The 26,081-nt window shown below is 42.9% G+C and overlaps 1 protein-coding gene across 4 annotated transcripts in view; it reads left to right on the top strand.

Moving 5' to 3' along the window:
* Positions 1-5,185: 5,185 nt before the first annotated feature.
* SYNE3 (spectrin repeat containing nuclear envelope family member 3) overlaps positions 5,186-26,081 on the top strand; it is a 61,112-nt gene continuing 40,216 nt past the window's right edge. The window contains exons 1-2 of one of the 4 annotated variants that reach the window (XM_077783974.2): positions 5,615-6,171; positions 6,670-6,820. Coding sequence is in view for 2 of the 4 variants with exons in the window: in XM_085580683.1 (XP_085436809.1) it covers positions 15,689-15,770 (82 nt within the window). In the remaining 2 variants the exon portion in view is untranslated. The other 3 variants (XM_021549716.4, XM_085580683.1, XM_021549718.4) reach the window with 3 other exon arrangements.

Genomic DNA, 26,081 nt, shown 5'->3' with positions numbered 1-26,081 from the left:
ATAGCAGAAACTTAAAATGGGAGAGGAGGAGTGGGTGGATTGGGCATACTTGCATTTGTAATGTGTGGACTCAAAGATGGAACAGAATCAAAGTATCTCTTGTGGGAGGTAAAAATGCAAATTCTTAAAGGGGAGCCCAGAAAATTGAATTTTTAGATTGCTGCAGTTAATAATAAAAAAAAAAACCAAACAAAAAAAAACAAACAAAACAAAAACAAAAACAAAAAAAACCCAAACAAAACACCACAACTTGTAAAACCAGAAATAACAATATACAGATGAGAGAGGTTTGGGGTTTTTTCTTATGTTCTAAAATGTTTTTATTCTCTGTTTTTGAAGTATGTGTATGTTTTGAAAATCTGACTTTTCAAAGGATACTTCCAATGCTGCATATAGATACAGTGATCATTACTCTCAGTGTGCACATGCAGTGATTTTATAACTGTATCACACAAACAGGTTTTTTGGGGGGACAGTTATTAACTATGTGCTTTAGAGGGCAAGTATTTATTTCACAGAACAGGCAGCTTCTCCACTAATGCAAGCTTATGTGTCTTTCCTAAATTTCCTTTAAAATAATTGTATGCTTTCTAATGCTTCCCCTTAAGTTAATTTCTTGCAATTCAGTGATTGAAGTTTCCATCCTAGAGCACTTTAAGTGTTTCCTCTTAAGCTCATAGTAGCCTTATTTCCTTGTTAATATCCATGGCAGCTGAGATTGCTCCCCAGCCTCAACATAGCTAGCAACTTGCAGGATGAAGAACTTGGCCCTGAAAGTTGCGTGTCATTTAATTGTAGCTCTTCGTGGGCTTGTATAAAGGGCTGCTTTATAATCAGCTTGACTTCATTTTAAACAGACAAACAAAAGCATTTTCAGCTCTGAGTTTCAGAACAATCACTTTCCTTGTCACAGTGATGCTCAGATCACTCTGAATCATCCTTGAACCCCCTTTCTTATCAGTAGCCCTTTTGCTCTTTGTTCACATATTACTTTTCCATCCTTGCTAGCCTGGGAGACAGGAGGAGACAAAAGTATACCCTCACAGCTGCTTTTTGTCAGTGTACTTTAGTTTGAGACAATCAGAGTAAGTAGATCTGTGCTCTTTTTTAGTTTCATGCTTGACTGTTGTGGTGAAGGATTCAAGGTCTGTGTGCCACAGAAGGAGGAAAGTAAAACTAAAGACTTCCTAGATTGACAGTCCTTTGAACACTGGCATACAACATCCCTTAAAAGACTAGATCTAAACAAATTGTTCTACAAACCTATCATATCTAGGAAAAGGGGACTAATATTGGTGAAAATGTAGCTCCAGATTACTGAGTCTTTGGGAAATCAGTATAACAAAACTGTTTGTGGTGGGAAGGGAAGCAAGGAATAATTGTAATTATGCAATGTCATATATCAACAGTTGTCTTTGCTCTCTTTTTCAGGGGACTTCAGAGAATATTTTCTTAAACTAGTTGTTGGCAACTTGTATAATTAAAAAAAAAATTGTGGAGAGTAGTAAGAAAGAAAACCTACTCCAGTTGAATTGAACACAGGAAATTTGGTTTCAAATCCTGATTTTCATGGAGTCTTGGCTTCTCCTGGCTCATTTGCTGAGTGCCAGTGGGGGCATTGCTGTTAGTTACAAAAGTTAGCACCACATCTTCCTAAACCTACAGCCTTCCGTTTTGCTGCTGCTTCCTTCACACTTTCAAAGCACACCAAAAAGGCCCTCTATAGATACTGGAAGGTGCTGTAAGTTCTCCCTGGAACCTTCTCTTCCATTAGGACTCTGACTGTGTGTTGTTCACTAAACTACAGTGTGTTGCACCTGGTTGTGGTAGTAATTTATCAGGACTGGACTTCTAGGCCAGCATGGAGAGTTTATTGGATGTGACCAGACTTTGAGTGTATCACACCCTTTGTGAACTTGAAAATGTGGTAATTCTTCTTGAACATAATTGGAATTACAGTGTCCCATTTGTCCTGCATTTCTGTTCCTTAGAGTTGAATTTGCTCTCACTCAGAATAAGCTCAGCTTTCCCCAGCCCCTCTTGATACCTGAAGTCAGTTGGGATGAGAAGGATGTTATTTTTCTGCCAAATTTAATTAAAAAAAAAAAAAAAAAAAAAAATTGGCTGAACTCTGAAAGTGACAGGATGTCAGGACTGATTCAGTGGCACAAAGCTGCACTTTCCTGTGGAGGTAGTCAGTCTGTGCTAAGGTGTGAAGCCAAATCAGACAAAAGGTAAGAGTCCAGCATACGCAGCAGGGAAAATATGAAATGCTGGGTTTAAGTCCATGTGGTCTCCAGGTGAATAAAAGACAGGAAGTTAGCCTGGTTTGCCAGTGTGGTCCTTCACCTAGTGCTCTGGAGGGTATGTTGCTTTGGTATCAGCTTTTAGAGTTCTTGATTCCTCACTAACTGAGGAGAGAGTTCTTGTGTAGCAACTCCCCCCACCATCCACAAAAGCTTTCTCTCAAGCAATGTGAAATGTCTTGTAGCTATAAAACAATACACAAAAAATTCTGAGAAGCTCCTATATTGAAACCTCTCATGCTAAAGATATGTCACTGGCATGCTGCACAGAAATGTTACTCTGTCAACAAATGCTGTCCCTCCCACCCTAACTGCCATGTGACTCATTATTTGAGTAACAATTTTGTATTGCTCTACCCAAGCAAACATAAATGAAAACATCCTAATATCTTGTAATACTAGTTTGTCATCAGTTATGAGCATGAATAAATGGGTGTGTTACACTAATAAGAGAGTGCAGCTACCCTGCAGCATTTTAAGTGGTTCTCTGATACCCAGCAGACATCATGCAGGCCCTCCTGTGTAGTAAACCATGCCAACACTTTTGTAGTATTTGGTGCTTTCCACCCAGTCTCTTGGGCATTCTGCTCATCACAGGAAATGCCTGAAAATGCTATATATTCACTTACTAAATACTTGTGGTTTGGTTCATAGGCCAGGCTAACTGCTTCTAAAAATATATTCCTTTCTTCCAAAGAGAGCTAGGGCTGCTGTTCTTTCCTTTTCAGAAGCCCCTCCACCCTTCCACATTGCTTTCAGTCATTCTAACTTCTCCTTTCTCATTTAGGTGTGGTTTGTGGGCAGCTTTTTATTGTTTGAGTAATGCACTGAATGTTCCTTTACTTAATGCCTGCTGTTTGCCTGTGTGTAGGGATTTTTTTTAACTCAGCACGTACAAGCTGTTTGAGAGAGTAGAATCAGAGCCATGAAAGCCTCCACATGGGGAAATGCAGAAAAAGAGATTAATTCAAGCAATTTTTAGATACAGTGATGTACTGTCCCCCACCAGCAAGCTTTCTGAATACAAGGGCTTTAAAAGGTCTAGGTAGGCAAAGTATCTTCCTAGGGGGTGATTTCCTAAGGAATTAATTGCTGTCATTAACAGCGTTCGTTCATCTACTCACCATGATAACTAAGCCTGCTTTCTTAAGGCAAATTCACAAGTAAGATTTTATATTCTCTGTCACCTACCTATTCTAGACACATTGCTTTGGAGTGTAATCCTTTTAGATTAGAACCATTAACCACTCTAAACCATTAGATTGCATCCATTTCCTCACACTATTCCAAAGGTCATTGAGAGATAGTCAGCTCTGAATTACCATGGGCAGGGGCAGTTGCATAGGCATAGATTCAATTTTACACATTGTCTTTATGAACTTCCTCCAAATAAATAGTCTGTCAAAGCCAAACTAGCAAATAAATTATTTTCCAAGTTAGATGAAAGGCTTGCCTAGTAAAACAAAGAGATTGCAGCATTCAGTTGCCTTCTCAGTGACAATTTAAAAGGTCACAGTCACCCCAAATTGTTCCACTACAGTATATACTGTGGGCAGTCATAGCTTCAAGGTCAAAGCTAGCTGTAAAAGTGCAATCCTTACCATGAAGTTCTGACAAAGCTTCCTGTGACCTTTTCCACTGCTGGTGAGGGATAGGGATTCCTGATGCTTTGGGAGTAATATAAGTACAGAGCCATTCCAGTTAAGAGTGTGTTGGCACATGGATGGCAGATCACCTCGCTGGCTATAGGCAGAAATGAGCCCATGAAAGCCCAGAGAACACTGCTGGTGAAGCAGCCATCCCACCCGGCCTTAGAGAGCTCTCATCCCCTGCCTCTCGCAGAACTGGAGAGCTCACCCTTCACTTTTGAACTATGTATCTCGAGGCCCTTGGCCACAGAACTGTTAGGTGTAATCAGAGATTTTTATCGCAAATAGCGCGTTTTCCTGCTCGTTAGGTAGATGAACCGCCCAACTTCCCAGCAGCAGAGGGCAGCAATATAACCCCTGCCAAAGAGGATGGTTAAGTGCTTTATGAAGTACAAGCTTGTTACATGCTCAGTTTGTTTATATTATTGTTCAAATATGAAAAAGCTGTTCATTCTTTCCTCTCTCCCTCCCAGTGGCTCAGCACACAGACTCATGATTACAACTTTCTGACACTGCATTCTTTCCTCTTTCCTCTTTCCCTCGCAGTGGCTCAGCACACAGACTCATATGATTACAACTTTCTGATGCTGCAGATGGAGCACAAGATGTTAATGACTGGCTTCTCTCGCTGGGCTACAGAACCGACGCTGTGGCTGGCAATGCACCTCCACTGCTGCTCCTTTTGCATAACTGAGCACACGCAGCAGACTTTGTGCCTGAATCGGTATTACAGTGAAACCAGGTTTTGTTTCCTAAGTTTTCGTTGATTTCCCCCCCCCCTCCCCCAAAACTTCATGCATCCAAATGAATTCCTCTGTTGGCACTGCCCGTGATGAGCTGGGGTTGTTTCATGCACGTGTAACTGCTGAGACGCAGGCTGCCTGCCTGCCTGCTTGCTGGCCATGCGAAAGGAACAAGAGACTTCCCCACTTGTTGGCACGGATCGCCGGAGCCACCGGCACCTGCAGGGATCGCCCGGGGCTCGTCGCCCGTCGCCTTGTGTTTGGTGACTCCCAGAGCCCCGAGTGCCCCCGAACACGACCCTGTGGCAGACTCAACTTCTCCTCTTCTGCTGCATCTTACGGTGCTCACCTGGCCCCCGCCGCGCAAGGACAGCCCCAGGGCCGCGCTGCCCGCGGCGGGGGCTCCGCGGCCGGCGGCGCTCGCAGGGCGGGCCGGCCCGGGTTACATAACACCGCCCGCCGGGCCGGGCCGCGGCGGCGGGGCGGGCCCTCCGCGCAGCGCCCGGAGCGGCGGGGCCCGAGCCGGCGGCCCCGCCGAGGCTGAGCGAGCGGCCGCGGCGCGGCGGGGAGCGGCAGCGCGGCCCGGGGCTGCCCGCGGGGGAGGCGGCGGCGGTGCCGGCGGTGAGTGGGACGGGCCCTGCTGCGCTGCTCGGGGCCTGGTGCCGGTGCTGGGGGGCTGCGGGAGGGAGAAGCGACGAGGCGGCGGCGCCTGGGACTGCACCGTCCCGTGCCGTCCCGTGCCGTGCCGTCCGTCCGTCCCGCCGGGCGGGAGCGCGGGCAGGGCAGGCGGGCTCGGCGGGGCTCGCTGTCAGCCCGCCGGCTCCAGACCCGCCTCCTGTTGCTCGGCGCGCCGGGGCAAAGCCGCCGGGACAGCCCGCTCCCCGCTGGTCCCCGCCGGTCCCCGCCGGCCCCCGCCCGTGTAACGGGGGTGGCGGGCACCGCCGGGGCCGCAGGGCTTGTCCTTGCCAGGACAGCTCCATGGGCACTGCGAGAGCTCCCTGTCTGCTCCCGATACACCTAATATCGTAGCTGCAGTACTGCAGCATATCTCCCCTAAGCAACATACGGTAAACGGGCAAAGCCTTTTATTTGGCTTCTTTCAGAAAATCGCATCTGCGAACGAATGCCAGCCTGCTTCAGCACTTAGGTGCATTCTGCAACTTTTCTTCCTCAGATAGATGTCAGGCTCTTGCCAAAGGCGGTTGTTCAGCGTTACTGTCACATTTCTTCATCTGTAGGTCCCCACTGCCAGGACTCTACTGCGGTTTGCAAGGTCCTTGTTCCTCTTCTCCCTTCTCACTTTTCTCCCCTTCAAACCTATTGGATACATCGTATCTTGGCTCTCATTCCCCTTAAGGGGGTCTGACCTTGTCTCGCATTTTCTCCTAAACAGGAAAGTTTCCCAGTTTTTCTATTATAAGAGCAGCTAACATCCTGTGCAACTTCTGTATGTAACGTTCCCCACACCCCAAGGTATAGTAAGGCTTTGGTTTTTCATACACTATTTTCTGCCGTCTCTTTTATTCACACATCATTATTGTCTTGGCCTTGTGTGAGTTTAGATCTTTGTCCAGGAAAATTTTATTCGTAGAAATGGATTTACTCAAATAGGTTAACAGACTGAAATCTGCAGGAATTATGCATGTATATGATGACTAATTGTGAAAATTATGGTTGCAAGACACCGCTTAATTTTGCAGGTTTATCAGAGCAAGGATGCCTGTCTTCTCCTTTGCCTCAAATCTAAGCCTGGCCATCTTGAATAATTAATGAAAAATAAAATCACTATGCTACTCTTGCCACTTCCTTGCTGCTCGTTTTGGATGTTACTTTTCAGCCCTTGACATGGTGTATGTAATCTGAAAATCTTTGTACACAGTGCTTGTTTTCTGGGGAAAGAATTTTTAAAATACCACAAAACTTTAAAAGCTGATTGGTTGCCTTCAAGTGTTTTTCTTCTTTTCCTGGAAGTGTCTCAAATCTGCAGTTGTTGAAATGCACATCAGCTTGGCACAGTCTGTGGCTGCCAAATGTGTGAGCCAGTTGGATCTCAAGGAAATGTAACTTATTGCAACCAGTCTTGTGGCTGATTCTTTGTTCCACAAGAAACAAACATCTTTTGGTGAGTCACAGCAACATTGTTCCCTGCAAACTAGTTGTCAGGAAATGGAGTCTGACAATGCCGATGGTCTCTATGTAATATCAGCTTTCCCCTACACCCAGTGCTGTTTCCATGTTGTTTGTGAATCATCAGATCCTGAGTCCCCTCTAATTCCCAAGGAAGACAGAATTAGCTGCTGTTGAGGGTGTGGTATTGTGGTGCTTGCCTCTCTTGTATTTCTTCTGACAGTTCTAGATGTTCTCTTCAGCCATATTTCACTGCTCCTCCTTTCCCTCTCCCTTGGTCAGGACTTGTACCATACCTCCAAGTCTGTTCCTGGCACATGTCCTCCATGTGGCATTTGTGCACTAACCTCACTGGACTAATCTCATTCACTTTGGGAATAGGCCATTTTTTGTGCTACTCCACTTATTTGTGGCTTACAAATCATCCTCAAAACTGTTGTATACACTTGTGGATTCTTGGCTTCAGAATGTGGCTGTACCTGTATGCACATGACTTTGGAGAGCAATTCCACTGCCTGAGGGGATGCTCCACACCTGCATTGCAGCTTCAGAAAGATAACTGGCATCTGTTGGAAGCAAGGTTTTTTGCCATCACTTAATATATGTATACACATGAGTCTTGGTGTGTGTCCCTTATGTAATATTTTTTTGCCATTTCCCAGTTTCAGCCAAGTATGACATAAGGAGAACAGCTCCAAGGTAATTAAGTTCCTGCAAATTTTGTAGAAACAGGCCAACAGGGAAAAGCAAGTCTAAAATCAGACACTTGCTAGTTTTCCCAAGTTTTTAGATCAGTGACTGAGTGATGCATTCATATTTGACAGCCTCCATTTGGGAATAATGTGTTTGGTGTAAATGAAACTGTAAAGAGAAAGGGAGAAGGATTTTCTGAGTAAATGCCCCTGAACTGGCATCTGCCTTAAAACTTCAAAGAGTATGAGTAACACTGATATGATACATTGCATTTTGAACATGGGAACAGAAAGTCTTGGTACAGTTCAGTGTATACTTTTAATCAATTAAGGAACACAGCTCTGTAGATCTGATTTCCTGAGTTGGCCTGGTCACAGAGTGCTTTGTTTTTACATCCCTGCATCTCCAGTGCATAACTCCTGTCTTTGTTCTGCCAGGCACACATTTGTACAAGTACAGAAGGGCAATGATCCCAGCTAGTGTCTTTAGATTTATTTTATTTTGACAAAATTGGCCAACAGTTTCAAGACTGCTATCATATAAGCACAATTCGCATGAAACCAAGCAAAAGCATTGACCATTCATCCTGACTCAAAATAATGTGTTCTGGCAGGACAAATCCCAGATCATTTGTAGCAATGACATGATACTGGATTTCTGTTTTGATTTGGGGTTTTTGAGTGTTAGTCCTTGTCAGCTGCAGATGGGGTTTTGTGGCACATCTTTTACCTGTCCTCTCAAACATGTTCTACCATAGATAGGTGCAACAGTGTCTGTAGAAAGGGCCTCCTTATAACTGGATTGTGTATCTCCATGTAAGGATTGTGGGCCAAGTGTACATCCTGGTAATTCAGGCTTGTGAAATGAAAAGAACACATTGCAGCAGGAAAAGTTCTTGAGCTCCAGGAATGTTAACAGAGGGTACAACTGGCAAGAGAGTTTTTTGCTTGGCACATTTTCTTTATGAAGATAAAGATATCAGGCACCTGAGATCAACAGGAATAAATACTGGGTTCTTTAATACCTCTTTGAGTCTGGCTGAAAAAAAACCTTCTTACTGTCTTTGGAATCCAGTTAGTGGAATACTCTTGCTCTTGAAGGAAAGCATCTTTTAGTGCTTACTGATGGTCAGTAATGCCTCAGCTTCTTCAGGCTGCAATTCTGTAAAATTAAAACATGCAAAACAGGTGGTCAGGGTCTCTTTTGATCCTGCAAGTCTGCTCTGCAAACTGAATGATAGGAATTTAGTGTCTTCAGTTAATATTGGGTAAAGTAGTCTGAAATGACACAAGAAAAACTGAAAAGTGTCATTGTGTCATCAATTGCCATCAAATGCAGTGTTTAAAGTTCCAAACAGACTGATAATGATTAGTTATAGGGTCCAAATGTCACAGGCTTAAATTTTGCTTACATTTTGGTCTGATTTTATTGCCTGAGGCTGATATTGGCATATGCAGACTTTTCTTATAATATTTCCATAACTAGCTGCAGTATTGTAAGTATCAACTGAAACACAGTCTTGCTCTTTAGTTTGAAAGTTTACTCTTGTTTGTTTTCCAGTGTTTGTTGAGGGCATAGCAGTTGAAGTATTAAGCAAATTGAGCCTTTTAAACTGAAAGTGGAGATCCTTACATTAGGATTGCTCCTTATACACTGTTCTGCAGAGCTGGAGCTTCAAGTCAATCCTTGCCTTCCGCAAGGACTGATGACTCTGTAACATGCTATCTATTAGACATTGCTGTGGAGTCACTGCTTCATACACTTAAAGTATCCTGAGCTGTGGCTCATCATATGTTCCTGTATTGCTAATAAAATGCATCACAGGATGGTACTGCCCGAATTACAGAAAAACTGCTCAGAGAGTAGAGCCCTGGGATATTTAACTTCAGGTATCTGAAGTGGCCCCACCTCAATGCTGAGGAAAGAATGGTAGGTCTAACAGGGGTGGTGGTTCTCACTGGCACCCCATATCAGGTTAATAAGCAATCGTTTATGTCTCTGTCTGTGCACACAGCTTAATTGTATTTCAAGGAAAGTGCATTGGTTTCAAGGGGGTGTGGAAACATTTTTTTGCCTTAGACAGAACTGAATTTAAATGTCTCTGCTGTTACAAGCTTCTTTTCTATGTTGCATTTAAACAAAATTCATGGACTTGATATGAAGTCCTTCATATCAAGAAATTTCAAGGGAATTTCTGCTGTGACTATAACAGACTGAGGATTACAGGGCAGTCTCAGTCTTGGGATATCACTGAAAAGGTGCATAAAAAACATACTGGAAGAAATTTAGAGATAGCAGGAAGCTGTGAGAATGTGGAGATTGTAATTTGATTGGAATTCAGGTGTCAAGCTGTGGCTTGTTTATTTAGTGTTTATTTAGTGGTGTTAAAAGGTGAAATAGCTGCTGTTACAGTTGTGCTATGCAGAAAGCCTTTTGAAAAACATGACAGTAATACCTGGGAGCACCAGGTGAATGAGAGCCCCACGTAGGACAGCTTATGCTGGGGAACTGTTAATGTAGTAGATTTAGTGCCTGTCTCTAGGGAATCCTGAACACACTTTACATAAGGCTACCTGCTGCTCCCTTTGTGGTTGATTATGATTGTAATAAGAATTAAAGGGAGCTACAACAATCACCTGGTGCAACTGCCTGACCACTTTGAGGCTGAGCAAAAGTTAAAGCACATTATTAAGGGCACCGAATGCCTCAAACACTGACAGGCTTGGGGCATTGACTGCTTGTCTAGGAGGCCTGTTGCAGTGTTTGACCACCCTGTTAGGCAGGAAGTGCTTCCTAATGTCCAGTCTAAATCTCCCTTAATGCGGCTTTGCCTGGCACAAGTTTGCTCTGTGATCTTGGAGGAGCATGTACTGTCAGAGGTTTAAAATGGAACCAGTGATCTTGGTTGCTTTGTTGGGTTTGCCAAAAGCTGGATTGGAAATGTAGATGCTGCTGAGAGCACCAGTGTCTTCATCTGTGAAATGGAACACTAACATCTTATCCCACTTGATGTGTGTGGCAGCTGTGTTGTAGGTACCAGGTGGGAGGGTGTCACAGGTGTGAGAGTAAACCACCCACAGTGGATCTGGGTGCTATTTTATTTGAAAATCAACATTGGAGTTTTCACCCTAAAAGATTATCTCACACACTGACTAGCCTACTCACTCATCTGGACTGACATAACCGCAGTAATAAATTAAACAGTGAAAAAAGTGTAGGGGTTACTTTTGGCTGTGTTTTATCTCCATCTTGCATAGAAGTGTTACATGATTTAAAGCATTACATGCTTGTGATATTTTCCTGCCATTATAATGAGGCAATTGTATCATAAGAACATGTGTTGTTTCTGACTGAGGAGTATTTAGAGATGTAACAGCTGGTATTTATCCAGGCTGTGGGTGCAGCCCGAAGGAGTTCAAGAAAGCTGAAGGTGGAAAGTGTACAGGCACTGATGTACCCACTGCATTTTCAAGTCAGTTACATGCAAAGACAGGGTCATGTGAGAAAATATACTCCTGCCTTAAAGTTTCTGTGACTAAATGAAAGAAATAATTTTTGTCGGTTTTGAAGCTGTCAGTTCCTCCCCAGGCTGTGCATTTCCTTTAGCTTAGATGACTGATTTTTCTTAATGCAAGAGTCTTTGCATGAGCACTTGAGTCTTTGGTAGTGAATGGCAGATGACAGCAGCTGGCAAATGCAGGTGATGTTTCTTATGTAAGTCAGCAGAATTGGTCTATAGGTGCAGCAGGTTAAGCACAGGCTTTGTGTGAAGTACAAGACTTGAACACTGGCTAATAACACTGGCTCAGTGAACACCACAGACGCACATTAATTTAGATCTCCAGATTAAGAGAGTGCCCAAGGAAAAATTTACTTGTTACCTTGTCTTTTAAGTCCACAGGAGTCAGGGTAGAAATCTTGGCTCTGTGACAGTATTGCCCTTAGCTTTACCAGAGCCTGGGATTTTCCCTTGTCTTCTCAGATTATAAACCTTCTGACTCCATTAGTTGAGCTGCTAGTGTGAAATGCCAATCTACAGGAAATGTCTGCAGCCTAACAAAAAGGAAAATATTTCAAGCATCTTTAAGCATCTTTGAGTTGGTTTTTTTGTGGTTTTTTGGTGGGGTTTTTTTGGGTTTTTTTGTTTTGTTTTGGTATTTTTGGGTTTTTTCTGGGTTTCTTCTTGTTTTTGTTTGTTTGTTTTGGGAAGTGTTCTTTTGGTTGGTTGGTTTGGTTTTGTTTGTTTTTCTGCAAGAGAAATTCCTGTTTGGGATGGAGCTACCAGCAACCCTAATGTTTTTTTTTTTGCTTTCAGCATTACTTTATTTCTCCCTTCACGTCTTTTCCTGTAAAGTTATTGCATACTGTAATACTATAGAGACTCAAAAGCCATGTGGACACAATCCTGAGTAACATTCTTTACTAGGTGACCCAGACTGAGCAGGGAGGTTGGATTAGATGAGCTCCAGTAGTGCCTTCCAAGCTCAGCCGTTCCGTGATTCTGTGAATACCTCGTGATGCAGGAGAGCTGGTGCTGTCATTCTGGTCTGCAGAGTGAAGTAGTATTTGCTGTGTGATGAAAGAGCTGAAGGTGTTTATTAAAACCATTTTCATAAGTAATTATGTTGGCACATTTAATCCCAATACTTAAAATGTCACAGTCGTCCCCCCCCCCCTTTTTGTTTTAATCCTTTTATTGTTGAATTGTTAGTAGTTATTGTAGTTAGTCAGTGGAGAGGAATCTACCTGGATGTGCTTCAGTGCTCTGCAGGTTATTGTTTTCTATAGTGCCCTTCCCTGTGTCAGCTATCACTGGTATTTTTGAAGTGCTGTTATTGCTACAAGCAGGTTACACCTTAGTTTGAGGATTTGCAAGTAGATGTTTTTTCTCAGTTAAGCAGCTGTATCAGCAGCTAACCTACTTCTTGATTCTTTTAGTCTTGCTCAGATCAGATCTGACATTTTTCAGAGTTTGGTTTGATGTGTGGTTTCTATTAATGCTGAGTGGTAAATCAAAATCTTTTGTTGTTGTTTTTCCTTGCTGAATGGAACAGAGCATAATGATGACCTAAGACAGACCTTTAAGATGCTCAGCTTGCCAGGTGGGACACCTGAATTATTGGGCTGTGCATAATGATTAGGTTCTTCATAACGATTCATTATTTACACAGAGTGAAACTGTGTAAAACCAGAAAGAGAGATCAAGAGCTTGACACCTCCCTGTGCTATCCCTGCCAGTACCTCCGAGCCCAGTACTTAGGACAACCTGATTGCTTGATGTGAACATTCCTTTTCTGAAAAGTCCTTTCACAGCAATTCTAAACCAGATTCTTTGGTGAGAAGCACTTGCACTGGCAGTCCCTTTATACCAATGTTATTCTAATTCACAACTAGAACATAGTTAGAAATATGTTCTGCAGAGTAGTAAGAATATATAACACAGTTGCTATGGTTGAAGAAAGATTTTTATACTGCTGCTCTGTTTCCTATCTGAGGAGTTTCATAGCTCTTTGTCAGAGCTGAGACAACACTATAATTTATAACCCAGCAACCCTGCTGAGGTGACGACGTCTGTCTCCTGAGCAGTTAGAGGACAAATACATCACTGCCTGCTTGAAGATGCAGACTGTTAGTGGGCAATGAGGCCAGTCTGCCCAGAGTATCACTTACAGTAGATTAATCAGTAGGGCAGTGTAGTCATTTAACTCCGTGGGCTGCACTGGGGTTGCAGAAATGTTTCCTTCGCAGTGCCCACGGGCTGCCAGGTAATCCAAGACCATCCAACAGATGTGTTACAAGAGTTAGAGCTACAGCAGATGTTACCACAGTTACAGATGTAACTGAATCCGTGTTTGAACTTAGACATGTCAGCCCAAAGAAGAGGCCATTCAAATGCCTTCCGCTGCCACAACAGAAATGATAGATGGCAAGAAGAATGGGGAAAAGTTTCATCCCTTGCTGAAACTGAAGAAAAAACAGAATGGCAGGTCAGATGTTGTGGGAACATTTGGAATATTTTGCTGAACCTGGTTTCCTTAAAAAATATGGAAAAATGTAAAATCGAGCTCACTCTAAAGGGGATTATGTTCAAGTGGTAATTTGGTATTTATATATTTTAAATACATTGTGATACTAAGTTACAGAAAGTCTTGTGGGAATGCTGCATTTTTTACTGTTGGTTTGATCCTCTCATTGCTGTCTACAGCTTGTGGCTGTCTGTACTCAGCAGGGGAGCTCCTTTGCCTTCTAGATTAGTCATCCAAAGAGACTGATTCTTACCTCATTGTAGAAGCTGCTATACATAGCTGATGTTAGCCATGTATGTTCTACTTCCTACTAGTAGTTTCAGTGCTTTTTATTAATATTAATTTTTTTTATCAGGACTATGGCAAATTTGCAGTGACTGTGGATATACCACGAGAGAGAGAGCAAGGGAAAAGTGATAAAGGGGTTCACTTGTAGGCATTTAAAAACCCCCCATTCATACCACACAATTCTAAAACAACCATGACTTGTCTTTCAGATAAGTGGACCAGTCTCCAGTTTACATCCCCTAGGCATCATATAGTTTAGTTTCGAGATGTTCTTATCGTGATGTGTTTTGAGATATTAATATAATTCTAAGGATTATTCATGTTAGCAAAAGGCTAACAAGACATTGGAAAATAGCTGATATATCGGTTCCCTCTCTAGAGGTACTATCAGCACTCACTGATTGTACTAACTCTTAAAGATGTTCCTCCTCTTCTATCCCTTGGTTTTTTGTTTTTGGTTTTTTTTTTTTCACCAAAATTCTGTTTGGTTGGCTGAGCTGAGGTCACCACTGCACATGGGGGTCACAGCCTCTCTGAGGCTATGGTCTTCAGTTAATTCTCTGTATTAGCAACTTCACAAACTAGCTTGATAAACATTTTCTATTCCACTGTTGTTCTTCCACCTAGGTTTTCATCCATCTTTGTTCCTCTCTTCGGTTTTTTCCCGTGCTCATCCCTTGTGCTGCTTGATTCCAAAATGGATGGAGAGGCTCACAGTTTTATCCCTGTTTTTATCTGTAGCTTCTAATTTGGAGGTGGAATTCAAACCAGCTTTTTCCCCCATGTTTTGCTTTCACTGATTTCTCCACCTCTCCTCCATATTAGTTGTAATTCTAGAAATGCTGCTCAGTGTAGTATGGAGTGTGACATACAGCAGCTAAAAAGGTTGAGAGATTGTTTGCCTTATGGACCTGCTTTGGATTTACACCAACTTGAGTAAGTGGCACCTGTTTTGGTCCTGGAGTGTATTAGATCTACACCCTTAGGATGATCCAAATGGTAGTGGGCTGGATAGACCAAACCTGTGGGTTTCATTGAATGCCTAAAAGCAGGAGTGCCCAGCAGGATCTTAATTAATCAAGGGAGAATGGTGCCTTGCATTTCCCAACAGTTTTGGGGAATTAGGAAAGGAGAATTCGTCATGTGCTGTGTCGTGAGGGACAGGTAATGCGTGTAAAGTATATTCCATTCAGCCAAATTGTGCAGCAGAGGTATTTCCTGAAAATAGCAGTTAACCTCCTTTTTGTCTTGTGTGATTGTAACTGAGAGCAGAATCTAGATTAGTGTGTCAGTCTGTGAACGGAATTTCCTGCTAGAGACCTTGAGAGTAAAAAATGAAGTGGAAAATAAGGAAAATTATTATTATGTTAGAACATGAGTTAGTGATTTGTAAAATCTCAGCCCTGATTTACCTGCCTGCACTTTTACTTCTTGCTGGTCTTCATCCTGTGTATTCAGTTCCCATTCAGCAAACATCTGTCAGGCATAATAATTTCAAGCATTAATCCTTACAGGAATTAACTAGCTTGTTAGTTGATGACCTGAACTAGATAGTTTCTGGGGATTATTGCTATTTAAATCTCACCTATGTTTTAAACAGTGGCAGCGTGCCCTGCTCTGGGTTTGTTTTCTTTCTCTTTTTTGATTTTTTTTCCTGCACTGATGTATCTTTGGATTGCCATCTCCTCTTTCACTACCGCAGCACAGGAGGAGGCAGAGAGGAAGTCCTGTGCTTCCTCCTGCCTTAGTGAGGAGGAAGTCACTGGTTTCTCTTCGTGCCAGACTTGCTCGTGCTGCCAAATGTGCTGAATTGCTGTCGTAATGCCCAGTGGAGGCCAGGCTGGATTGTGGTTGCCATGCTGGGAACCCATCAGGGAACTTTAATGGAATCACCACAGACTATTACCTACCCTTTTCACCAGATTTCCCAGGATTTTGGTAAGGTTTTTACAAGGTTACTTTTATTTAATAATGTACTGGGATGGTTGTGACAGGCAGCGTGCCTGTATCTTTTGGCTCCTAATAACTATTTCACTCATTTTCTGCTTTGTGTTAAATTTGCCAGAGACATGGAAGTGTTAAAGATATCAAGTGTCTTGAAGTTTCAAGGATTTGAATTCTAGTGAAAGGGGAAATGGAAGTCAGTGGCCTGCTGCAGGAGAGCCATGACTGAGGGTTCTGGCAGCAGGCAGCTGGTGAAGGCCGCCAAGATCAGCGCGTTCGCGCGCTTTTCTCCAGAGCAAGCCCACGCCTCCCCTCCTGCCTGGAGCCAAGGGCGAGGGCTCAGTGCACTGAAATTAGGCCTGATAAATTGTTCTGAGAGCAGCAGGCCGTGATGGGGAACTCCTTGATGTAAGGCAGGAGAAAGGAAGCCAAAATATCCCTACAGTGGTGTGCAGCAGAAGCGTTGGAGATAAGGGACAGTCGGTGGAGTTGACAGAGAGAGTCTGTTGGGAGCTGGGAGCGTGGCTGCGCTCGAGACACGATATCAGCTTTTACAGCCCCAAAATGTTTGCTAGACTGGGACTGCTGAGATCCCTTCCATGAAGTTTGGTTTAAGGTCACATATATAACTGTTGAAACGTGACCCAGGGGTATGCAATAGGCAAAAAAGGGAGCTAAAGAAATTAAGATTTATTTTTTGACTAGGGAGCATAGTTTGCACAAACACTGTTGCTTGTGTTGTGGTCATTGAACCCAAACAAGGTCATTGGAGGCTCTGCTCTGTGATGCTTCAGCAATTGTCCTCGTCAGAGCTTGACATGTTTTCCTTCAGGAAGATGATAACTGGCTTCTCCTGTTTTATGAATCAACCTTATGCAAGGTACTGCTGAGCCCTGATCTGTAAATTGAAAGGGAAATAGTGGAGAAAAAATTCATTGAAATTAAATGCCTTTAAAATACAGCAGGTGTTTGTTATCTTTAGAAGATAGCTTTGGAGACTTGTGGAAAGATATTTTTATTTCTTTTAGACCAAAGTTGAGTTTTTGCCATGATGTCTATTACTCCTTGTAGAAGAATTTTATATTACTGGGGTTAAACAAATCTATAGCTTTAAACCTTTTCCTTCTTACAATTATTTGAGAGGAGGTAGTGCTATGTCTGCAGTGTGTATGTACAAACCCTTGGCTGATACGGACCCCTGTTGCTCTAAATGTATGTCTGTTAGCTCTCTGGCAGCCCCAGGGATATGTCCCATAATATTTAGGGTGGAATTTTCGACCTTGCTGAGAAGCAGCACGCCCTGAGGGCCCCTTGGGGTCCGAACGGAGCAGAGCCGCCTGATCTCTTCAGGCGTTTGCAGGGGAAAAAGCTTTGGTCTCTCGTAGTACTCGATTTGTAAAAGGCAGTCGCTAGTGAATGACAGGAGTGAGAAGAAGCAGCTTTGGCTTTACGTGTGCTGCTCAGCTCGGTCATTATCTGTGATCACAGCTTTAACTCTCCGGGCCTCCTCGCTGGGGAACACTGCTGCCAAACGCGGCTCGCTGCTGGGTCCTGCTGCCGTTTTCCTCTTTGCTTGAGGTCTGATGAATCTCGGTAGGAGGAGGTTCAGATCCCCATGGGTTTTTAGACTACAGGACTTCAGTCCCCCATCAGGCATAAAAGACTGCTGACAGGGCGTTATTCTGTTCTTCCCGGCCGTTATTAAGCCCGGAGCCGCGGCCGTGCTGGGCTGGTCCCGGCGCAGCTGCATCCAGATGTGCTCTCTAACCCACAGCGCCTGGCGAGCTCACCGTGGGAGGTGACAAAGACGTGGAAACTGCAGTCGCCCCGGCAAAAATGAGTCACGAGAAAGCAGCCCGTTTAATTCAGTTCCAAAATTGTTCTCAACCGCTCAAAATTAATTCATAACCAACATTTTGCAGTGGTCTGCTTTGTTTCTGAGCTTGGCGATGAGGTTGCTGATGGTTCCAATAGAGTATTTTGTTTGGGACACAGGCAGGCCTTGTTTGCCTCTGGGTTTCTCTGAACACAGACCAGTGCTCTTTTGCAATATAAAGCCTGACATTATCAGATTAATGCAAATATTACCTTTAATTATGTTCAGAGTGCTGACTGTTTAGGTATAGCTATTTACTGTTTCACTATAGCCTTCTGTATGTTCTTGACAGCATTACAAATGTTCATCTCTTTTAGGGGTAATTTTTCTTTATATAAACAGATCTTTCTGCTCTATGCAAATTAAAATCTGCTAATTTTTCCATAACCATATCCTTTGATCCCAAGAAAAACTCTTAATCAACAGCTTTAGTATCTAAAATTAGTATTGTCCTACTTGCTAATTTTTTTTCAATTCCATAAGTCTCACTTTCACTGTATAAATATATCATTAGCATAACTGATCTGTTAATGTTTTGAAAGATGTATCTGACAAATCCTATTTTGGAGAGTTAGTCCTTCAGCTGTTCTAAATGGGACAAAAGACCTGTGCCTTTAGAGCATGCTTGCAAACTATTTGCAAGTGACTTTGTTTCTAAGAAATATTTCTAGTATATACTTGACTCTAAAGATTTATGAGTTTAAAAGCCATATGCTTAGTGCTCCAAGTTACACACTCAGAAGTGAAACAGTCAAATGATAGTCAAAAAATATGTTAACACTTATCTTGTAAGGGGAAAAAATTGCATGTTTAAACCCCCCCCCCCCCAGATCCGAATGTGGAAACAGTGATGCGGAATAGGAAAGAATACAGGCCTGCAGACAGACTGATATCCTGTAGCCCTGAGCATTCATATTACAACTGTAGACCACTGCAGAGCACAGGATTCCTGAAGAAGGTGAATTATCCCACCTCTGGTATGGTTCCTTGCCTGGAAGTGCCCCTCTCTCTCACTGACTCCTGCTCCAGGATGTCCCACCACAGCCTGTGGGACAGTGCAGTGAATGCCCTTTCCTGGTGTGAGATCCAGCCTGTGCTGAGGCCACAAGCTCCAGATGGGCTTGAAGGTCTCTTTCTGAGTATCTCGGGTTCCAAGGGGTGGGTGGGGGGCATGGGGGGTGGAAGCACTGCAGTTTGCACGGGGCAGTGGCAATGCAGCTGAAGGCTGTGACAGCCCTTTCTTTCCTCCATCACTCTGTGTCCCTAAGTACACACTGATGCCTTGCTTTCATTGCCAAACCCCTCTGACTTGTCCTCTGTAATCTCTTCAGGACAGAGGTATTATCCTTTTAACTGTAGGGCACTTCTGCTCACCCAGGGTGCTGTGACAGCTCACTTGTCCTATGTGGCTTAACACTCCAGAGTCCTGGCTGTGACACTGGCCCTTGGGAGCTCCCATGTGACAAACTGCACACAAACAAAGAGAGCTGTTCCCAGCTAGCCAATTTCTCCTTAGAGTTGTGATGCCAAACCAAAGCTGAGCAGCACAGCTGGGGTATGAAGGATTGCCAGGAAGAGTTACTTGGGAATAGTCTGCAGAGCAAAACTAATTTGAAAAGTATATTTGGCAAATAGGGATAACCACACCTTTGAGAAAATGAGGTTGTCTGTACACAGTAATATTATGTACAGCAGAAGAGGAATGATTTATCAGATACATTATTCACTCTGAACTGTTCACTGATCTCTACCCAAGGGGCAGATACCACAGGGGTTTATGATCAGTGTAATCAGTGCTGTGACTGGCACCCAGTACTGAGGGATCATACAGTCTTGTGGAGGACAAGTGGGAGATAATTGAATACATAAATTCCAGTTTCCAGAGACTGTGAAACTAATGCTGTTGGCTTGCAAGGTTTTTTTGTTGCCTGACTGATGGTAAAACTTAGGGAACTGACAAAAGCTGAAACCAAATCTACTCAAGAACTTGTTCCCAGCTGCTCAAGATGTGATTGCTGGTAAACCCACATATATCTTTTGGTAATTTCCCCATCAGATTCCCCGGACCTGAAGAATCTTTCCAGAAGTTGTACAGCGAAGGTTTTAAATCTGTGATTTCCCAGACTAAAGTGTCTGTGGATGGTAACTAGGAAAATGAAGGCTCTTGTCATTAAGTTTAAAGTCACAAAAAAGATATCTGCTTCTCAGCAGAGACACTTGAAGTGGTACAGATTAGAAGAGGCTTAAAATCACCCTCTGCAACACTTATTAACAGAATTTTTGACTTTGTTCTTGTCCTTTCAAGTATTTCCTTATTGCTTAGAGGCAAGAAACAAAGTGCCTTTGAACCCAAGTTGTTATCTGTTAAAGGGATAGGATAGTCTTACTTTCCAGGAGGGCTGACTGAATAAATGCTCTAAAGATTGTTTATACCTCAATAATGTGGGAATAGAAAAGCAAAATCTAAACCAGACAGCTATCTAATGCAGATACTCTGTCTCCTTGATGGTAAAAAAAAAAAAAAAAAAGCTGTAGACCAGAACTAAACCCTGCATTTTACTTATCTAATGGAATCATGATAGACCAACAAGTCTCCTAGAGTGACCTGGAAATGCAGAAATTTATGTGTGGAATGTATGGAATGGGAAGAGATTTGTAATTAAGAGTCCTCACTTACTATTTTTACTTCCAAATGACTTGAAGATTGAAATAAAAAATAAAAATGCTGTGATCAGATCTATAAATTATTCCTTTGAAGGGAAGATGGCCCCAGGACCCAGTTCTGCCTTACTTGTATGCTACGATTTCATACGGGCAGAAAACTGTTTTTAAATTTCAATCCCCTTTTTTAAGGAAATAGCTTTTTAGACCTGGGAATTATATATTTTCCCCAGCAGTCTTAGGAAACAAAAAGATATCCCACTTGTACTGGCTCTCACCAAAGTCTGAAATTAGTTTTTAAACAAATGACTGAAAAAAAATAGGCTTTTTTTTTGAGAGTTAGCCTGCACAGAACATATCTCTGCTTTTCAGTTTTTGATAACAAAGAGAATATTGTCAGGTGTGACCATGTTGTGGCAGAATGCCTTGCATTAGCCATAGGTTTCCTGTGGATTATTTTGTAAGGGAGGGAAAGAGGCTATGATATGGATGAGTGCTGTATGTACTCAGCACGTTGCATTCCTTGGTTGAAGGGGATGCTTGTAATGAGGATATAGATGTGTTTATTCCAAAAAACCCTATTCATAGTCTAGCTCATTAATTAGGACAAACAATTGCTGACTGTCATAAACATTCACTGCCAGCAACACAGGAGAGGGCTGTGTTGGAAGATGGCCAAAGTGATAGGATTATGTTTTGAGCTTCTAAAAGATTATGCTGGAAATAACTACACCTTTTATTTAAAACCTTGAGAGCTTCTGCACCTACTTGGGCAGGTTAACTGGGCTCTGCATGGGCAAGCTGCTGTCCTGGAGGTTTCAGGAAGGCTGGGAAGGCTGGCTGGATTAAAAATTCACAGTAGCTCCTCCTGGAGTAGACCAAGAATATTCAGCTTTGGAAAGCCAATGGTCAGTGCTCTGTGGTCTGTGCCAGCTGCTGACCTCTGCTCCAATCTCGAGCAGACAGAGCTCCCAGCTCTGTGCCTCCTCAGAGCTATTTTATAGTATTTAGGGAAGCTGAAAAGTTACTGAATGATCCCAGATACAATTCCCAGAATCAAAATTGCTTCCACATTCATATATTTGTCTAAAATTTGATACAGTTCACTGGGCTTTTTTTAAATCTTTTTTTTTTCCACATTCAATCCCAGAACCAAATGAAAAGGGTTATGAAAAGTTTGAAGTATTTCAATAATTGGAAAATAGTCTCCCTAATGGTGAGTGGTTTGAATTTTCCTGGAGCGTTTTTGTACTTCTATTTTTGTAAGAACTAGGTTCTGGAAACTAGTCAAATAGTACATGAATATAGGAATCCAATACATATTGAAACCATTTTAAAGCCTGTGTTCTATAAATGTAGGGCTTAAAAGAATGTGTAAAATGGGAGTGGTTGTAAGAAAGTTATAAGAGATTTAAATTTTTTAAAAAAAGAACCCAAAAAACTGAACCCACAGTATGACTGGCAGAGAGAAAATAGTGCATTAGTAAACATTGCAAAATAATAAATAGGATGATCCTAAGAAAAAGACATTGCATTTACAAAATAATTTTAAAAGCTCTTAGTAGTGTATTACAGATATTAAATAAGTAAATCTTGCAATGTCCCAGAAGAGTTATGAGAAGCATTTGCATGGCTCCTGCAGGGGCTGTACTTAAGGAAGAACCACTTGGAGAAATTTGGCCCAGCAAGTGCCACGTGGGTCACATGAGGGGTGACCTCTGCCTGTGTCTGTGTCAAGGTCTGCAGTGGAAATGCACAGATGTCCATGGCTCCCAGAGCTATGAGGCAGAGCAGTCAGCTAATTCATTTATCTCTCCTTCAGCAAGAAGGTTCCAAGACCACAGCTGAAACAAAGCTGCTTCTGCATCTCTTCAGCCCAGCCCAGCACAATTGGAGCAGATTTGAAAAGCAAAACCCAGCTTGCTGTTGCTTTGGATCTCATTAGTTCATGCTGTGGTGTTCAGCCTGTGGGCAAGCTGGGGGTACAGCCTGTGTGCCCCCCAGCATCCTTCCAGCTGCCCCTTCCTTCTCTAGGATTTTGGGAAGAGGTGGTAGGCTGCAGTACTGTGACTTCCCTCCTTGCTGAGTGGTTTTGTGCTTGGATGAGAGAGCAGGTGAGGAGTGATGCTGACTTGAGACGGGGGTGGGCTGTGGCAGGTGTTCACCTTTCTCTCTTCCAAAGGTGCAGGTATCCCGTGCATGTAACTGAGCCTCAGACAAACCACTGCAAGCCCTGCTTGTGCTGTGGGTGCACAGTGGGTCTGGCAGAGCTGGGCAAGGGCTGAGGCATCGTCCCTCTGTGTGCCTGAAACATGTGTGCCTACCCAGACACTGCCAAGCAGTGTTCTGATTCAGGGAAAGCAGGAAGAGTAGTGCTATAGAAGTTCAGCTACAGGTTTCTGCAGGTAATCTGTCTTACATTTTCCTCTTCCTAAAATGTGCTTTTTGTAACCTGTGGATCTACTGCAGGAGCTGTCCTGGGTTAGTTCTGTTTAACACCCTGAAATACGCTTCTTAATTACCTCTGCCAACAAACTGTTACTGCATCTGGACAAATAAAACTTGGTTTTGCTCAGCATCTCATTATCTATGCCAGAATTTCTTACACATAGTTATTGCCCTCATTTAGTCACATGTATAGAGATGCCACATGATTTCTACAGTGTAATTGTGCTTTCCACAGTATGAATTAATACACTGATTTGAATGGCATTAAACGGAAAGCAGTTTTGAACAGCTGGATGCATTTGAAAATAACTGTGAGAAAAACAGCTGTGTACACATTGCTCAGAGGATCTCACCAGTGATTAAGGGAAGGCTTTCCATGGCACAGTGGATCTCAGAGACTGAACCTGGAACAGGGGCTGCTGCACCACTGTGCAGGTGTCCCTAATGGTCTGCTGCTGTTACAGGTTGGTGTGTGAATGATGGCTTTGCACAGCTCTACAGCTTAGCTCTGCTCCAGGAGCCACTATGTCTCTTTCATGCTTTTTGTGCTCATCAGGGTCCAGAATTTCTTAATTTCATGTCCAGAAGTATTGCTCAATCTTTTAGTTCCAATGATGCAACAGAAATGTGGTGAATGCTGTTGGATGGTTAACTTTTATCTACTAATCATTAGTCCCAGCTTTAGAAGAATTTACAAAGGAGTTACAGATCTTGCTATATCTTAAATAGACAGCAGTTGTTCTTCTTCCCAAGCAGACAGTAAGTCAGAGATCATACTTTTGCCTTGCAGGTATAAACCATGCTGTTAGTGCTTGGGAAGGGTTCCAGAACAAGTCAGGTGCTGTAGCCGATGGCTTCAGCCAGCATCTGGCTGCCCTGCACAGAGGGAGGCCAGGAGGTCTCAAAATCCATGTCAGACATTGCAGGTTGTAACTACTATGGAATCCACCTGGGCATTGAGTCCATGCTAAATTTAATCATATTTGTGGTAGATACAGGAATTCCTGTCCTAGATACAGGAATTGCTTGGTTAAAATCCATCAGTGATGTTTTATGCCTGTAGTTGGAGTAGCAAAGTGTTTCTCTTCATTTGAAAGCTAGTGCTCTTGATATTAAAATAACTTTTTTTTTGTGGTTTCCTGTGCTGACTGCTTACGTGGGTTGACTCTGTGTGGGTTGGGGGAGGCTGTGTTTCTGTGAGGTTTTGACAGAAATTCCTTGTGCTCAGAAAGCAGCAGCATGAGGGCACAGTGTGAGTGGGATTTTCTTCCTGTTGGATGACAGTAGGTTTTCCACTGCTTCTTAACCATATAAGATTGGCCTCAACCTCTTGTAAAAAAATAGGATTAGGATAACATTATGTTCTGTATTGGCTACTCCATGACTGGAGTACTGAAGCCAATTTTAAATATGATATGCATGTTGCCAGGAATAGAAACCTCTCCTAGGAAATGAGTGCCACTTCTTGTCAGGGTCTATCCAGCAAATGCACTGTGAGTTTTTGTTTCAAAATAGCATAATATGGAACCACCAATATACTTGAGCATTCAGAAACTGTTTGCCTAGAAATGTATTTATGTATGTATGTAACGAGGGAAGTTTTAGGGGACAGTCCCTCTACAACTGCCAGATATAGTGAGAAATGTTAACATGAAAATGAGTTGGTTTTAGAGCTGCAGTGAGATATGTGCTTTTTTCGAAGAACTTGATTATTGTAGTTCAGAAATGTCAGTTCTGAACCAGACGTTTTTGCAGAAGGACACAGCTATCTAGCAATCCACTGAAAATAACATTACTCCATTAGCTGGTTTCCTCTTTAGTACTGTTGTGATGTAAGTCAATGATTTGAGCTTTAATTATATATCTCATCATGTTTTTTATATTTGAGAGAGGGAGTAGCTGCCCTATGCCACACCACCCTCACTAAATCCAGTACATCCTGTTTTACTTTTAAAACTTTTAAAGGTGAGGTCAGTTTTTTTAAAGCTACTCTCAGGTTCTGAGAGCTACAGCCTTAAATTCTGTCCTGTCTGACAGGTCTCACTTAGGGACGCATTCCCTCTTTCACACAAGTGCAGCTCTCCTGGTCTGCACACAGAGGTCTGACCCCATCCTCTGCTCCAGCTGTCCCCTTGGGTGGTGCAGTAGCTGCTCTGCAGTTCTTCTGTTCTGGGACCTGTTGAGTAGAAAGCCTGCTGACAGCCAGGATGCAACAGTTCAGACTGTTGTGAATGCTGACATTTTCTTTTCTCTGGTCTAATGTGGAAGAAAACTCACTGGTAGCTGCAGGAAAGCACCTCTAATATTGCATGAATCTTTTTACCTCGTGGAAAGGAACACTGGCAGGATGGTGGGGAGCTTTCTGCTTGTGAGCAGAAGAATGGCTCTCCCATGTAAAGACTGAGCTGCTGAGAGCTATGGTGGTTGCAAACCAACATTGGTCCATCTTGACCAGGAGGCCTCTCACAATGAGCACTTTCTCCCACATGAATCATTTCATGGAAACTGAGGGGCTCTGTAGAACTGAATTCTGCACAACAAACTTGGGTTCAGTAATTAAGTTCCAGACTTTGTGCTGAATAACAAAGAGGAAGAATATTTTATTTTCCACAAAACACTGTCTGCTTGGCTGGCAGTAGTTGTAGGATTTGATACAAACCCATTGAATGGCAGTGGATCTCATTCTGTTCACTTCAGTGGAGCTGACCTACAGGGTGCTCTGTTATGGCTCATCCTTATTAGTCATTTAGTCCAGCAGTGCTAGGGGTGAGCCTAGGATGGCTCTGCTCTATTGTACAGGCACAAAGGAGGCTGTGTGGGCAGTGGAGAGCTTGTGCTCTAAACAGAGGCATTAACAGAGCAACCAAGCATCATACATTCCTGCTGATTGGGAATGGGCAACAGGAGAGAGGGAGGGCAAAATTAAAAGCTTGGAGCCTGGTAAAAGAGATGGCAAAAGAAGACATCCAACAGTATTGATAATCCCCTGTGAAGTCTTGTTTGTAGTTTGTCTTGGAAGTTGCTGGCCAGTTCCCATTGTCTGTGTATCCCAGACTCACTGCATGTGCATTCAGGTAACCTCTGCATGGTCTCAGCACAAGAAGTTAACTGAGTGTCTGATCATCTGATCCTGTTCTCAGCAGCTTTAACACCTCTACAACAGCAGTTTATACACCTCTAAGTTAAGCATGTGCCAAAGTATTTCGTTAGTCTGGTGTCAGATGCTCAGTACATGAGCCTGGAAGGGCATTGGGAGAGTGTTACAATGACATGACTCTGGGAAGAAACAGAAGGTGTTTGTGTTTGGTGTAGCTAATATG

This window comes from Lonchura striata, chromosome 5 (genome assembly GCF_050655825.1).
Source record: "Lonchura striata isolate lonStrDom1 chromosome 5, ASM5065582v1, whole genome shotgun sequence".
Classification (NCBI taxonomy): domain Eukaryota; kingdom Metazoa; phylum Chordata; class Aves; order Passeriformes; family Estrildidae; genus Lonchura; species Lonchura striata.
The sequence above is the reverse complement of the archived record's forward strand: the minus strand, read 5'-3'. Positions and strand labels throughout refer to the sequence as shown.